Source organism: Tupaia chinensis, unplaced genomic scaffold, assembly GCF_000334495.1.
Source record: "Tupaia chinensis unplaced genomic scaffold, TupChi_1.0 Scaffold000098_3, whole genome shotgun sequence".
NCBI lineage: Eukaryota > Metazoa > Chordata > Mammalia > Scandentia > Tupaiidae > Tupaia > Tupaia belangeri.
In genome coordinates this window covers 140,723-156,099 of record NW_006159562.1, presented here as the reverse complement: position 1 = coordinate 156,099, position 15,377 = coordinate 140,723, and the positions used below count along the sequence as shown (strand labels likewise).

General features: G+C 39.2%; 1 protein-coding gene across 1 annotated transcript in view; it reads left to right on the top strand.

Moving 5' to 3' along the window:
- Window positions 1-15,377, top strand: part of EDNRA (endothelin receptor type A) — an 85,952-nt gene that overhangs the window by 51,199 nt on the left and 19,376 nt on the right. The window contains exons 3-4 of the mRNA XM_006143454.2: window positions 2,314-2,441; window positions 14,895-15,093. Of these exons, the coding sequence (XP_006143516.1) occupies window positions 2,314-2,441; window positions 14,895-15,093 (327 nt within the window). The remainder of the gene's footprint in view (window positions 1-2,313; window positions 2,442-14,894; window positions 15,094-15,377) is intronic.

Genomic DNA, 15,377 nt, shown 5'->3' with positions numbered 1-15,377 from the left:
TGTTTTATGTCTTTACTTGCATCAAGCATTAATAACCAGCAGTCAGCAACGGTATAATTATTTGTTAACTTCATAAAAACCATCAAAGTTTAGGGTAGTTTTTCTGAGAAGAGCCCTGTGGTTGTCCTTGGACAAAAAATTTATGTGGAAATTCTGAGAAGACACCGGTCAAAATTGATTATGCTGAGATGAAAAGACTGGAGGCAAGACTGGGTTGAAGGAAAAGGCCCTTTCGGAAAACTAGTAGAAGAAAGGGAAATACGCTTAAAATTAAAAAGGGAAAATTTCTGAAATTAAGTCATATAAAGTCCTATCCATAGTAATGAAATTATAGAGACCTACGTATTGCTAAATTCTCAAAGTGCACAGATCCTGATTTCCTGTGTCTGTGGGGTACCTATTTTTCAACCTCTTTGTATGGACTTATGTTTCTATCATCAGAGAAATAAAATGACCACACTGACTATGAAACCTCATTTCACCTTTTTAAAATGGTAGAACAGGAATTCAGAGCTCAACTTAGAATTACTATGACAAAAAATACTCTGCAAAAGAAAAAAAAAAAGAGCAACTTTTGGCAAGTTAGTAGGATACTGTTTCTTTATTTTTTAAAGAATTATTTTATTTAACTTTTTATTTATTTATTTTAATTTGAGCAGAGATGGACAGAGTGAGAGTGAGCGTGAGAGAGTGAGAACAAGACCGAGAGATAGAGGAAAAGTGAGAAAGCAAGACACCAGGTCCGAAACTCGAACCACAGTCGGCCTTGTGGGAGTCACCACCCTTAGCCACCACGCCACCTGCTGGCCCCAAGGATACTACTGTTCCTTAATGAGTGGATTAAGTTTTAATTAAGAGTCACTAAGCAAAAAGGAAAAAGGAAATCTATTTTCCTTTTTCCTTTTGAGAAGATATCATGTATTCAATGGGGACTTCATTCCCCTTTTAGGTAGCTGAGTTATTATTTAAGACAGGCTTCTAGTAAAATCCCTCATTCCATAAATAGTAACTCTCCAGGTGGCTTTTTAGTCATTATGTTCCTGCTACTTACCACAGCCATCAGAGGGCATCTACCCTTGCCTTGGGACCAAGATTTTGAACTGTCAACATGAAAGTACATATTTTCCTGCAAATGCCACAAACAGATCACTGTAACCACATTTTTCAGTATGATAATGAGAAGTTTGAGCCCAGAGAAAGGCCACTCATGTCGCATCTGCTGGTGCAGAATTAGCCCTTTAAGCACAGGGGAAAAGGTAAGTTCAAAGGGGCTGTAGGTATTAATCAGCTGGCAAAAATCAGTCCACCCCTGTTCCTCATATCCTCACATTCCTGGCTTTGGCTGCTTGTCAGAAAATAATGTGATCTTCCAAGGCCACTAGTTGAAATCACTTGCTTTACTCGTGGTTTAGTGAGGACTGATAAGAAACCACTGCCTGATTCTCAGTTAAGCTGTCATCCCAAACCCCAAATGTTTGCTACTCTGAAAAGTAGGTAATATGACCACTTCATATGAGATAAAAAGGTTTCTCTCTCTTAGTATATAGCATATAAACACTATATAAGATATATTTGCTATATATTGTGTATTGTATAACATGTATTTGATATATATTGTGTCATCAGAAAAGTCATGATGCATTTTTAAAAGAATTTGTGTCATCAGAAAAGTCATGACGCATTTTTAAAAGAACTATGTATTTTATTTTGTTATTATTGTTATTATTATTTTTAATTTGACTAGAGAGAGAGAAAGAGAAAGTGAGAAAGCAAGCTGCCAGGTTCAGGACTTAAACTGTGGTCGGCCATGAGTGAGCCCAGCACCTTGACCACTGCGCCATCTGCCAGCCCCATCATGATGCATTTTTGTATTGAAAACATAGAAAAATGTGTCATGACTTTTCTCATAACCCTAATATATAATTATATGATACATGATGTATTAACTATTATGTATTCTCAATAGTTACATTGATATAATACTAATATGGGATAAACTGGGTCATTGGAAAAGTCATGACATACTATGTTTTTCTATGAAAAAAAAAAAAGTGTCCTAACTTTTCCAGAGACCCAATACATATTATATTTAATTATATGATAATACATTATCTATATCTTTTCAGGCCAAAAGTTGTTAAGGCTTTAAAATATGACAGACAGAAAAAACAATGATACTAATGATCTGTTTCTTCCATGCTAGTTGCAAAGCATAAGAATAATAGTTTTAGAAGTCAGGACATGTAACGAGAAATGTAAATGCCCATGCACTCCATGCCAGCTCCGTCATTTACCATGTCCTCTTTTTTTCAGCTACTGGCTGGGCGCTGGCCTTTTGAAAACAATGACTTTGGCGTCTTTCTTTGCAAGCTGTTCCCCTTTTTGCAGAAGTCCTCAGTGGGGATCACCGTCCTCAATCTCTGCGCTCTTAGCGTCGACAGGTAACTTGCTTCTTTCCCTTTGCTCTTTGATTGGATTAGAAAAATGGATATTTCTTAACAAGAGAAGTCAAGAGAGTTGGTGTCCAGAATAGCTGTTAATTAATCTGAAGCATTTTGCCTATTATATCCATTTGGCACCCTGAAGGCAACAAAGGCAAAATGAACACAGTAGCTGGAATAAACTCTGTGAAGTAGAGCTCCTAGGACACACAAATGCTTTCTTTTCTTTTTTTTTTTCTTTCAGAATTATTTATTTAACTTTATTTATTTGTTTGTTTGTTTGTTTTAATTTGACCAGAGAGGGACAAAGAGAGAGAAAGTGAAAAAGCAAGCCACCAGGTCTGGGACTCCAACCATGGTCGGCCATGTGGGAGTCCAATGCCTTCAACCACCACACCACCTGCTGGCCCCCAAATCCTTTATTTTCAACTGGCAAAGTTATCATTAGAAAAAGAAAAATACCATTCAATTATATTTGTGGCATGTAATGATTTGAACTGAGTGGTAAGAAGGCTATATTGTTACATTTTTCATGCTTTTTTCATAATGCCTAAAATGTTTCGTAACTTTGAAAAAAAAAAAAGAGGACAACAACAGAAGCAACCCTTCATCCAATTCCTAACAAGTATATCAAACTCTTTCCAGGCAGTCATTCCAGTCTTTAGAGGACTCCACATCTGGCTGTTACGAGTTCTCTAAAGAGGCCCTTCTGAATCCTGTGAATTTCACCTTCCATTTTCATAGCAGCAACTATAAAGAATGAAATTAGGAATTTTAAGCACATTCTATGGTGCTCTTGTATATTTAATATAATCTTACACCATTGGTGTATAATGTCCTCTTTGGCTTACATGCAACTTAAAGAGATTTCCATTTTTACCAACTCATGCTTTGACAATCACTTTATCAGAGAACCTGAGTCTCATCACCATAGAAATGAAAGGCCTACTCTGTTAAAGGACATTTAAGTGTTAACATACATCGTTACTTATAATTTGTCATTCACTTTTGAGACCAAAATTGTTATTATTATCAAAATGCTCATTCAAATAGTAGTTGAAAATTACAATGGTATCCTTGTTATAAACTTATGGCTACAAAAACTGCAAAATACAAGATAAGCAAAATGTTTAGTGTCTTTACTAAAAATAAATTTTTTACTTGAAATTAAAACACAAAAAGTAATTCATTAGTTGTTTAAAATGCATAATCCTATTACAAAAATGTCCCCACTACAATAGTAAAATCAAAGTTCAGAAAGAACATCAGCTATTAGTAGGACTGTTAGTGATTTATAGGGAAACCTGAGGTCTATTTGAGTTATTTCTGTATCAAATCATATGTTAAACGCTGCTGCATAAAAATGCAATCTATACAGGTGGCCCCTGTAGAAATTCCACTTGGCTAAATAACAGGTTATGGTACTTGTGATAAACACTTATGATCTGGATTTGACTTGCTAATAAATTCTTATTCTGATATTCCCACTCCCAGCACTCCAACACTTCTTTCATCCAAACTATTATTGTATCTAAAAATTAAAGATCTTAAGTTCTATCTATTATATTAGTTATACAAGTAAATTTTAAAAATATTTCTCAAGCTCTAAATTTAAAGATGTAACCATGTATTATCATTATAATCCTCAATTAAGGAATTTTACTAAAACTCTAAAAGCCAAGGGGGGGGGGGAGGATGAGAAAATAATCAAACCTTTTGTAAAAAGAACTTTTTCTACACACCTATTCTTATACGATATTTTAAAGTATTATAAAACTGCAGTGCTTAAGACAATGAACACATGACAAATTAATGGGGAAAACCAAAAACTGGTGTTGGATTAAAACAAGAATGTAACAGGAGCTGAAACCATTTTGAATATAATGTGGAAAGGAAAGATTCATCAATAATTGTGTTATTTAGCTATCTGCATGGAGAAGCATGTCAAAGTCATCTTATGCTATATATAAATAATAGTATGTCTAATAGATACTATTTGTTGAGTGTCAGTAAGTACTAGGCCCTGTTAAAAATACTTTACTGGGACCAGCAGTTGGTGTAATGGACTCCCATGTAGTGAACCACAGTCTGAATTCCAGACCCAGCGGCTTAAACTCATGCCAGGCGCGTGTGCATGTGCACCCAAGATCCCAAGAGGAGAATGGAGGAGAAGGGATTGCAGTGTGGCCATCTCCCCCAGGAGTGATTTCTTACTTTCTGTCTCTCTCTTTCTCTGTCTCTCTCTTTCTGGCAAGCACACCTGCTCTATAGCAAACATCTCTCAAAAAAAAAACTTTACAAACATTATCTTATTCAACTATGACAAGTGCTATAAGTATCCCCATGTTACAGATAGGGACGCTGAGGTTAAAAGAGGCTAATGAGTCTACATGGCTACAAATGTTGGATCCCACAATCAAATGCATTCTTAACCTCTCTACTCAACCCTGTAAAACTTCAAGCCATAGAGCAGAAGGGAAAACAGACTAGTATCATTTGAAAAACAATGACCTTGTGAAATTAAATGGTAGAAATTCTAGATTAAGTTCTCACTGTATAGTCATGTGGTCCATCGCAATGTTTTGGTCCACAGTGTGGTGTCCCATGAGGAACACACGGGCTACCCCATACAGCCAAGGTATGTAGTAGGCTATTCCCTGTAGGTGTAAGTTCAGTCTGTGATGTTCATGCAAACGAAGAGATCACCTCAAGATGTACTTTTCAGAAAGTACCCCCCACCTCTAAGCAATGCATGACTCTACTTCAAGAGATAAAATGTTGATACATTCAGATAAAATATTCATAAAATTAAAATCAAATAAATAAAACATAAGCTGGGGAAAATATTTGTCACTTCTGCCACAAGCCCAGGGCCAGGGCTGGTTCCTCCTTGCACTTTCTTTTCACCTTCCCTTTTTTCTTTAGGGGAATCTTGAGGAGAATCTTGCTGAGCTTCAGTCATCCACAGTCTGAGTGCTACCAGTGTATGGGCAAGCTAGGGCACAGATTCCTACTTGTGCTACAGGGTTTGGTTTCTCTTACCCTACCAGCTCTTCTCTCCATCACATGCATAAAGAAAAATATGCTTTTTATCACAACAATCAGTTGCATATCAAAAGAAAGATGAGCCATTCTTAGTTTAGAAAGAGAGAGAGTCCAGCCTCACAGCTTAGTAGTAATGGAAGTCAGATTCCATATGGCTGACTACAGATCAGATCTTGACCCCAGCAATGTTAAAAACAGGTTGGGTACGTGCACACACACACACCTCCCAAATCCCAAAATGATGGAGAAACAGAGGACAAAGAATTACATCATTAACACACCCGATTGGGCCCCGCTTTCTCCCTCTCCCTTTCTCTCTCTGGCAAGTGTACATGCTCTCTGGCAATTTTTTTTTTTTTTAAGTTTTTTTGCTATAGGATACCTGCGCTCACCAGAGAGCCAAAAAGTGAGAAATTACACCCCCGGCCCCTGGGGAGGATGACCACGCCACAATCCCTTCTCCTCCATTCTCCTTTCAGGATTTTGGGCACTTACACACACGTACCCTGTGTGTTTTAAGCTGCCAGGTCCAGGGCTCAAACTGCAGTCAATCAAGTAGACGTCCAACAATGTAACCATTATGCCATCTGCTGTTCCTACCTTCTGACATTTAAAAAAAAGAAAAAGGAAGAGAAAAAGAAGGTCTATCTATTGTTCCAGACAGTAGTGTCCTGCTGTGTGATGGCCATATGGGAGGCCCAGGTTTGGATTCCAGGTCAACCTAAGCACACCAGCTCATGGGTGGTGCAACAAGACACTGTCATGGGTACTGCCCTGATTGCCAATCTTAAAAAAAAAGGAAAGGAAAGGAAAAGAAAGGAAAGGAAAGGAAAGGAAAGGAAAGGAAAGGAAAGGAAAAAAACTTTTTTAAAAAAGTAATTATAAGAACCTATTTCATCACAATTCTGAGTTTAGACCAAGGAGATGAGCCATTTTAAATTTCTGCTCCCACAGAAATCCACCTTAATCCAGGAGGTTTCTTCCTTGGTAGGAAAGTCATCATTCTCTGTTCTCTAGATCCATTCTTTACTATTTTTACATTTCCCTCTAAGCTTTGGGAGCTGTGCATGGGGAATCTATTTGACATTTCTATTTCAAAAGCTTTTGCACCAGAGAATGAATCATTCACACTTAATTCCTGAAGATAAGATGCCATTTACTTTCAGTCTTTATTTGGTTGCATTAGATTCTACTTTTAAAAAAGAAGGTCACTTTTTAAAGAAAAACAAGGAGTACAAAGAGAGAATTGGGACCTGTTTTAAAATAATTCATGAATCTCTGCTTTCATGTTACAAGTTGAGTTAAGTTATGGCCCAGAAAGAAGAGTTCCCATGATTTTTTTTTACATGATATTTTCAAAATATGATAATTATCTCTCATTTTAGAATTGTTTCAAGACAAAAATGACAGAAACCGTACATCCAAGTTCTATATAGTTTCTTTACTACTTCATTAATCACTCAATGCTTACAGAATACTGTAAGGTCAAACAAAAGGTCTAGCTTTCTCACTATCAGCTTTTAATCAGAATAAAATAAACAAGACACTAAAAGCACGCGATTTCTACCAGAATGTATGTACTTTCACTGTTAATCTCCATGATGGTGTTGTCTCAGTTTAACGTTTTTACTAATCCCTCCTCAAATCTAACTTCTATTTACTTATTTCTAATTTCACATCCTTCATCACTTAAAAAAAAAAAAAAAGATAAAGTAGAAATTTCAGAAAAAGACTAAAGAAATTTAGGAATTTAGGAACAAACTTTGACTCTTAGGCCGCCTTATCAGTGATTTTTTTTTTTTTTTAATGCTAAGGAAATATACTTCTAAAATGAAATGAACTTTTCATCACAAAATGTGAATAATTAACAATTAAAGTAGGTATTCTTGCCGGCCATCAGTAGCAAGTTTAATATGTTACTTTGAGCTCATTAGGAGCTGGAAGGGGTACCAGAGATGGAGGAGGGGACGATTCAATGCCGTCCTTTGTGAAGCGAACAACAGCCTTGTTTAAAGTATTAGAGGTGGCAGGGATGGGGTCAGACCAGTACATATCCAACTTGTAGTTAAAAGTTGCCTGGGGAAAAGCCTATAAAAAGATAAAGCTCTTTTAACAACTATTCCAGAGCAATGTGTAATTAGATACCTGGAGAAGTTGCAAAAGATCCATTATTAAGGCAGCTTTGTTTCACAGGCCTTAAAGGAGAGCCGATGTCAGTTCTCCGACCTGTCATTTCCAATGATTGCTCAGTGGTCTCTATGGTCGTCTCAAAGGTTTATCCTAATTCAAGAGGCAAGACAGTGATTTTCTGTAAAGCCTCATTGTTATTTAGACTTGGAGAGAGTTTCCCCTAGTCCTCCTGGTGTTGTGACAGTGAAGACCCGGAAGTGGCTGAGATGGAAACTGGACAGAGGTGAAGTCAAACGCGGGGTAGGGCAACTCGGGATCTCATTTCCGGGTGTGTTCTCTGAATATAGTTATTCATTCTTTTATCTTATTCTGTCATCAATATCAGGCAACTGGTTCATTGCGCTACGTTATTTCTTTTTGATAGCGAACTACTCCAAAACTTGGCCATTTCAAAATAAAAAAACCATTTGGACCAGCTTCATGGCCTAGTGGTTAAGGGAGCCAGATCCCACATGCCCTGCTGTGCAAGTTCAGATCCTGCCCCTGGCGGCTTGAAAAACACAGAGTAGAGACCAGCAGATGGCATAATGATTAAGTTGCTGGACTCCCACGTAGTCGATCACAGTTAGAGTTCTGGACTGGGCAGGACTGGGCAGCTTAAAACTCACGCCGGGCATGTGTGTGTGCCCAAAGTCACAATGGAGAAACCGAAGAAAGGGGAGTGACACGTGGTCATGCCCCACGTGTGGGGGAGGAGTCCTTTTTCCCTCTGTCTCTTTTTGTCTCTCTGGAAGAAAACAACAACAAAAACTGAACCATTTATCTTTTCTCACCCTGTTGTGAAATTTGGGTTTTTCTTTGCTCCTTGTCACTTCATGTGGGACCATTGGTGGATTTCAGCTGGCACTGAGCTTGTGCCCTGGGTCCAGGACTCACGTGTCTGGCACTCTGGTAGTGACAGCTAGAGGTCTGAGCTCCCCGGAGCCCTTCTCCCTCTCCGGGTAGCCTCAGGGCCTATCACTGTTCTCATTCCAGCAGGGTCAGGGCTCCAGTGCAGAGCCTGCCCCTCCTCCCAGGCCTGCAAGTGCATGTGCATCCTTCTAGCTATCCTCAGCTGATCACAGCAGTCCCAAAACAGCCCAATTTAAGAGTTCGATTAAAACTGTCAGAGAGACCAACAGATATCATAGTGGTTATGCTGCTGGACTCCCACATGGCCAATCATGGTTCGAGTCCAAGACCCAGTGGCTTGAAATTCACACAGGGCACAGGTGCGTGCATGTCCAAGATGCTGGCAGAAGGGATTGTGGCATAGCCACCCACCTTGGGAGATGATTTCTCACTTTCCTTCTCACTGTTAACCTCTTAAAAAAAAACAAATCTGAGGGCCAGCCCTGTGGCCTACTGATTAAGGGAGTCCACATGGCTGACCGTGGTTCAAATCCCCTTCCCAGCAGCTTGAAAAACATGCAGGACACATGTGTGGTACATTCTGAAACTCCCAATAAGATGGAGAAATGGACACGAAGGGATTACAGCATGACCACACCTCACTAGGAGGTACTTTCTCCCTCTCTTTGTCTCTCTGTCTCTGGTGAGTGCAGCACAGCCTGAGAATTTTAAATTAATTCATTAAGTCAATAAATAAGAAGTGTCCAAACATCTGTAGCTCTCTTTTAATCCACCACACCTGGTTTCTCTTTAAAATTCTTTCGGCCACTATTTTGCCTCCAAACCTCTGTATAGGCATGAAATTTGCAACTGTCAAGCACTAGAAATGATGTGAACAAAGAAGAAAGCTTTAGGTAAATTGTCTCAATATCTTGCTATACTGTGTAACTATTTAAATTGACAAGTGCCATGCCTAGGCAGACACATGGGAGAATATTTGTAATGAAAACAAAACTAAAAATAAAGTTATAACATGATTGCAGTGTATAGTCCAACTAGGCCTATGAGGATAGAAGTGGGCAAAGAATAAGAAAAAGTAAAAATAGATGTTGTCCATGTGGTATCTTTTCAATTTATGTTTTATTTTCTAATGTTTTAAAGTTCTTTCAATAATAAAAATGTTTAATTTAATGCTTGTCCCAGATCATACCTTAAAGAGTCAATAAACAGGCAATAAATGTCTCTGGCCTTGAAAACATGGAGAAATCTTTTTATAGACACTCACAGTAACAAACATCTTTACGTAAATAAAACGTATAATTTATACATTTCTTCTGGCATATCACATGACAAGGACAAGGTGATGTAATGGGAAAGGCTCCTCTGAGAGCTGGCAGCCTCGAGCCCTCTGGAGGGCCCAGGCTCCCCACGCACTCTGGAGACCAAGCAGAGGACAGAGGACAGAGGACATGGCCGCACGGTCCTCAGGTTCCTGTGCTCAGGTTTTCAGCTGGTACACAAAGGGGAAAAGGTCAGCCAAAAGGCCCCTTCTTCTTTGTATAGCCGTTGATTCTGGGTTTGTAAAAATATTGTTTTTATCTATTGCCTAATTCAGGGCTGACTTGGAAAATGGCAAAATGTTCAGAATGTAGTGTGCTGTTGGCTTTGGTCAATTAGGCAAATCAGTGGTAAGAAAATAAACAACCAACCTCAATGAAAAGATACTTCATTCAACAAATATTGGGGTGCTAGGAAAGTCATGACGCATTTTTGCATAGGAAAATACGTCATGACCTTCCAGACAACTTCATAGTCATTAGGCTCAAGTTGCTCTAGTATTGTGACCAACAGATAATAACATGGATGCCTTGTGAAGCTTCTATTCTGAAGGGAGGGGTGAACATGCTCAATAAACAAATAAATAAAACACTTGGTTGCTAATGGGGTAGTAAGTGCTATGGAAAAAAGTAAATCAGTGAACGAGTTGGGATAATTCTGGAGGAAGTGCTGGTGATTTTAAATAGGGCATCCAGGGAAGGCTTCCATGGACAGATATAATACAATTTAGGAAAGCCATGAAGGAAGTGGGAAGCAGCTCCGTGAATACCTATGGGGGTTCCCCTGGGGGTGGGCCCCACTGGGGGATTTTGAGCAGGGGGATGCCATGCTCTGACTTACCAGCCTCTCCCCCATTGCTGTGATCAAGATAGGCTGCAGCAAGATAAAGGCGGACACAGGACACAGTCAGAAAGCTAGTGCCATGGGACCAGCAGTTAGCATAAGGGCTATGTCGCTGGACTCCCATGTAGTTGACCACGGTTCGCATCCCGGACCCGGTGGCTTAAAACTCACACCGGGAACGTGTGCATACATGCCCAAGATCCCGAGAGGAGAATGGAGGAGAAGTGATTGTGGCGTGGCCATCCCCCCTGGGGGGTGATTTCTCGCTTTCTGTCTCTCTGTCTGTCTGGCGAGTGCACACGCCCTATAGCAAAAACCTCTTAAAAAAAAAAAAAAAAAAAATAGAAAAGAAAAGAAAAGAAAGCTAGTGCCATAACCCAGGCAAGAGGCAACAGGTGAGATGGTGAGAAATGGTTGCATTTGATATATTCTGAAGGAAGATGTTGCAAGATTTCCTAAAGGGTTGGATGCATGGTGGAAGAGGAGTGAAGGTTAACTCCAATGTTTTAGGCCTGAGATGGCCAAGATTGGGGAAGGGGCAGATTTGAGGACAAGGAAGACCAAGAAGCTAATTTGGGTATGTTTGAGTGCTGATCAGATATGCTAACGATGCTCTCAGGCAGGCAGTGGGATGTGCGAGTCTAGAGTTGAACGTGAGATTTCAGGCTGCGGTTTTAAATTTGGGGATTGTCACCATATAGAAACTTTAAATGACACTAAAGCCATAAGACTATATGAGATTAGGCCAGCCAGGTGATGTGGCGGTTAAGGCCACTGGATCCCACAGGACTGAGTGCACAGTTCAAGTCATAGACTTGGTGATTTGGAAAATACACCAGGTGGTGTGCAAGTGTGCCCTAAATCTTGAGAGAAGAATGGAAGAAAAGGGGTTGCAGTGTGGCCATCCCTCATGGGGCGTGATTTCTCACCTTCTGTCTCTCTCTGTGTCTCTCTGGCATACACACACACCCTATAGAAAAAAACTAAAAACATAAAAAAGACTGAATGAGATCACCAAGAGACCAAGAGAGAGTGTAAATAGAAAAGAGTTTCAAGAACTAAGCCCTAGAAAAAATCCAATGCTAAGAACCTAGGAAGAGGGTAGAATCCAGCCAAGTGAGGAGAGATGGCCAGTAAGGCAGGAGGGAAACCAGGAGAATGTGGAAAATGTATTTTTAAGGAGGGATTATTTCTGGAACATCGATTGGTAATTGGATCAATACTTGTGGCTTTAACAAGTAAAGAAAGATGTCAAAAACATATACTGATTAAAATGATCGCACCCGGTAAGAAGAGTATATTAGTGTATGTGTATATTGCGTTATGTATTCCAAATAGAAAACAGTTTGGGGACATTTGGGGCCTCACAGTTTCATACCTTTCCACATCTCTATCATCTCAGTTTGTTTCTAATTGCTCATCTTAGGGTTGTTTCCTTGTTTCACAGAGATGTAATCAAGATCCACATGATTATAAATGGGAAATGTAATTCTCAGTGTTTTGGGTTAATGGAGCAAACTGATTATGAATCATCTGCTACACTAGACACTATAGATGACTTCTATTTGTTTTAAAATATTGAATTTACATTGGATTATGGATGTGTAGTATTCTGATCATTCATGCCACATTATAAAATAAAGCTGTGGGACCGGCAGGATAGGGCACTGGACTTTGACATGGCCAACCAGGGTTCCAGTCTTGGATCTGGTGGCTTGCTTTCTCATTTTCTCTCTGTCTGTCTCTCTCCAGTAAGTGCATGTATCCTATAGCAAACTGAGAAAATAATAAGTTCAATTAAGCTTTTTAAAAGTTCTGATAAATAAATAAAATGAAGCTGGTCTATGAACGTATCCACCATAAGAACACACTGACCTTGTTTTTTTGTTGTTGTTTTTTTTTTTTTTACTTAAGCCACCTTCCACCCAAACTAAGAACTCTGGCTTTCTTATTCTCTGAGGACATAGGCATTTCATTTAAATCACTTTTCTTGATAACCGAGCTGGGGGAAAGTGAAAGAAATAGGTGTAACTCAGCTGACAGCCTTGATGTAGATATAGACATCGCATCTCCATTCCTTTTAGCTTTTACTGGGCATCAGGCTGCCAATCTAACAAGGCAACAGAGAAAACTAAACACAAATGGAAATCAAAATAAACAGTTCACATTAAAATGCAATCTTGGCTATATTGTGAAAGGATTTTCTCAATCTGTTGGCATAGCTGTATTTTATTTAACTCCAAACTAATTTGAACTTATTTAGAGTCTTTTAGTGTACACTGATCTTGTTTTTCTGTTTGTTTGTTTAAGGTTTTTGCTATAGGGTGCATGTGTTTGCTGGAGACAGAGAGGGAAAGTGAGGTCTCACTGCCTAGGAGTGAGTGGCCTTGCCACAGTCCTTTCTCCTACATTCTCATCTCAGGATTTGGGGCATGCATACACACACACACACACACACACACACACACACACACACAGCACCCAGCATGATTTTCAAGTCACCAGGCCCAGGACTCCAACCGTGGTCAGCATGTGAGAATCCAACACTTTAACCACCTCACTACCTGCTGATCCTTATTATACAATCATTTTATTTACTCTTAAAATCTTATACAAAGCATTTCTCCAGCCAGTTGTGCTGTATATAGGCCATGTGTCATCATCATAACATACTCAAATCTGTAGGTTCGAATCCACAGGCAATTCTGGTGAATTCTCAGGCAGTGTAATTCCTATCAGTTGTATTTTCAGATATACTGTGTGGACATCCTAAGACACTACACTAAATATAAGTGATAAGGCTCATGTGGATGGATTAGGGTGACTCGCATGTTGCCTTATACTGATTCATTGTCTACATTAAGTCGTATGTCCTACAAACCCATATGCACCTGTCTCCAATCCTATGGGCTGTTTGACAGCTTTTTTCTGGCACTATCTAATGAAAGCTATAAAAAGAAAATGTTTCCTTTCCATTACAACAGCAACAAAAATTTCAAGAATGAAGCCACAAAAATACCATACCACATCACAGGTCACTTCTCAACAGTAAGTCTAAGAACAGTTAGCATCAGGCCATCACAACAGGTTGGAGGGCAGAGTTGCTACATCAAAACTTCTTCAGCATTAACACTTAAATGTGATTGTCATTTTAACAGTATTTCATTTAAAAATAAGGTAACTATGATTTCTTAATGCCAGATAGCTTATCAGTTGACACAGTCATTCAGTTGCATTTTTATCCTGTACTCTGTATGAACCATTCTTTTCTGTTATATTGTAAATCCTAAAGTTAGGAGCTAAGGTATTTTTAATCCAGTTTTATACACTCTAACATAGAACCATAATAATAAAGATATAGGTATTCTTTGACATTTACCAGAAAAGCAGTTTATTCACTAAAACTACCAACTGGTACAACCCCACTGTAATCATATTTTGAGGGTAGAAGGGAAGAAACTAGGGAATCTTTAGTTACTATCCACTCAAAAGTGTCTAAACCAATTTCATAGATAATATTTCATTTTCTGTCCTCAAATATAAAGAGGAATAATATATTACTATAATAACTACTAGCAGCTTTCACTATACCTTCCACCATCCAATTTTTTCCCAGTATAGAAACCTAAGCATAAACCAACCAGTCACATGATAGTTAAGCCAGCTGGATCCCACAAGGCTGACTTGTTTGAGTCCTGGACCTGGTAGTTGGAAAGCCTTGCCAGGCACATGTATGTGAGTGCCCAAAATATTGAGAGGAGAATGGAAAAGAATATTTCTCTCTCACCAGCAAATGCACATACCCTGTAGCAAAATTTATTAAACACGCAATCACACACCAAGGCATACCTATCTGTTGCTGCTAACATATAAACTCTTCAGATTTTGCTAGCTCCCAAATGAAGATCTTAGGCCTGCCAGGGAACTGATTTTCAAGTGGGTGAAATTCTTAGTGGCCCCATAATGACACCATCTAATGTAAGCTGTAAAAAGAAAATGTTTCCTGCTTTTCACACCAAGACTCACAGGACATTTCTGAAAAGCCAAAAGTTTGAGAGTTCCTGACCAAGGGAAGGAGAAGTCCAGCAGTTAGTGTTTTTTGGATTTTTGTTGTTGTTTTGTTTTTTTCAATTGAAATAAATTTAAACCTTCCTAACAACTTGCTTGTATCACTCTGCCCATTCTTTTTTTTTTTTTTTTTTTCAGGTACAGAGCAGTTGCATCCTGGAGCCGTGTTCAGGGAATTGGGATTCCCTTGATTACTGCCATTGAGATTGTCTCCATCTGGATCCTTTCCTTTATCCTGGCCATCCCTGAAGCAATCGGCTTCGTCATGGTGCCCTTTGAGTACAAGGGCGAACAGCACAGAACCTGTATGCTCAATGCCACATCAAAATTCATGGAGGTACTGATAGCTTAAAGGGAATTAATTGGTGAGAGGGGAGGTCTTCATTTGTACTTCACCATGCTGAGACTTGACTTCTTCACAATGCCAAGTATGGTGTCCTCTGTCAACTCAGTCAAATGTTCTCCAGTTGTGTAAAAGTAAATGTAAAGGCAGAGTTTAGCTTCCTAAATAAGAGAGCTATTTGGGGGTCCAGCAGTTAGCGTAATGGCTATGTCGCTGGACTCCCATGTAGTTGACTGCGGTTTGAGTCCCAGACCCGGTGGCTTAAACGCACACTGGAC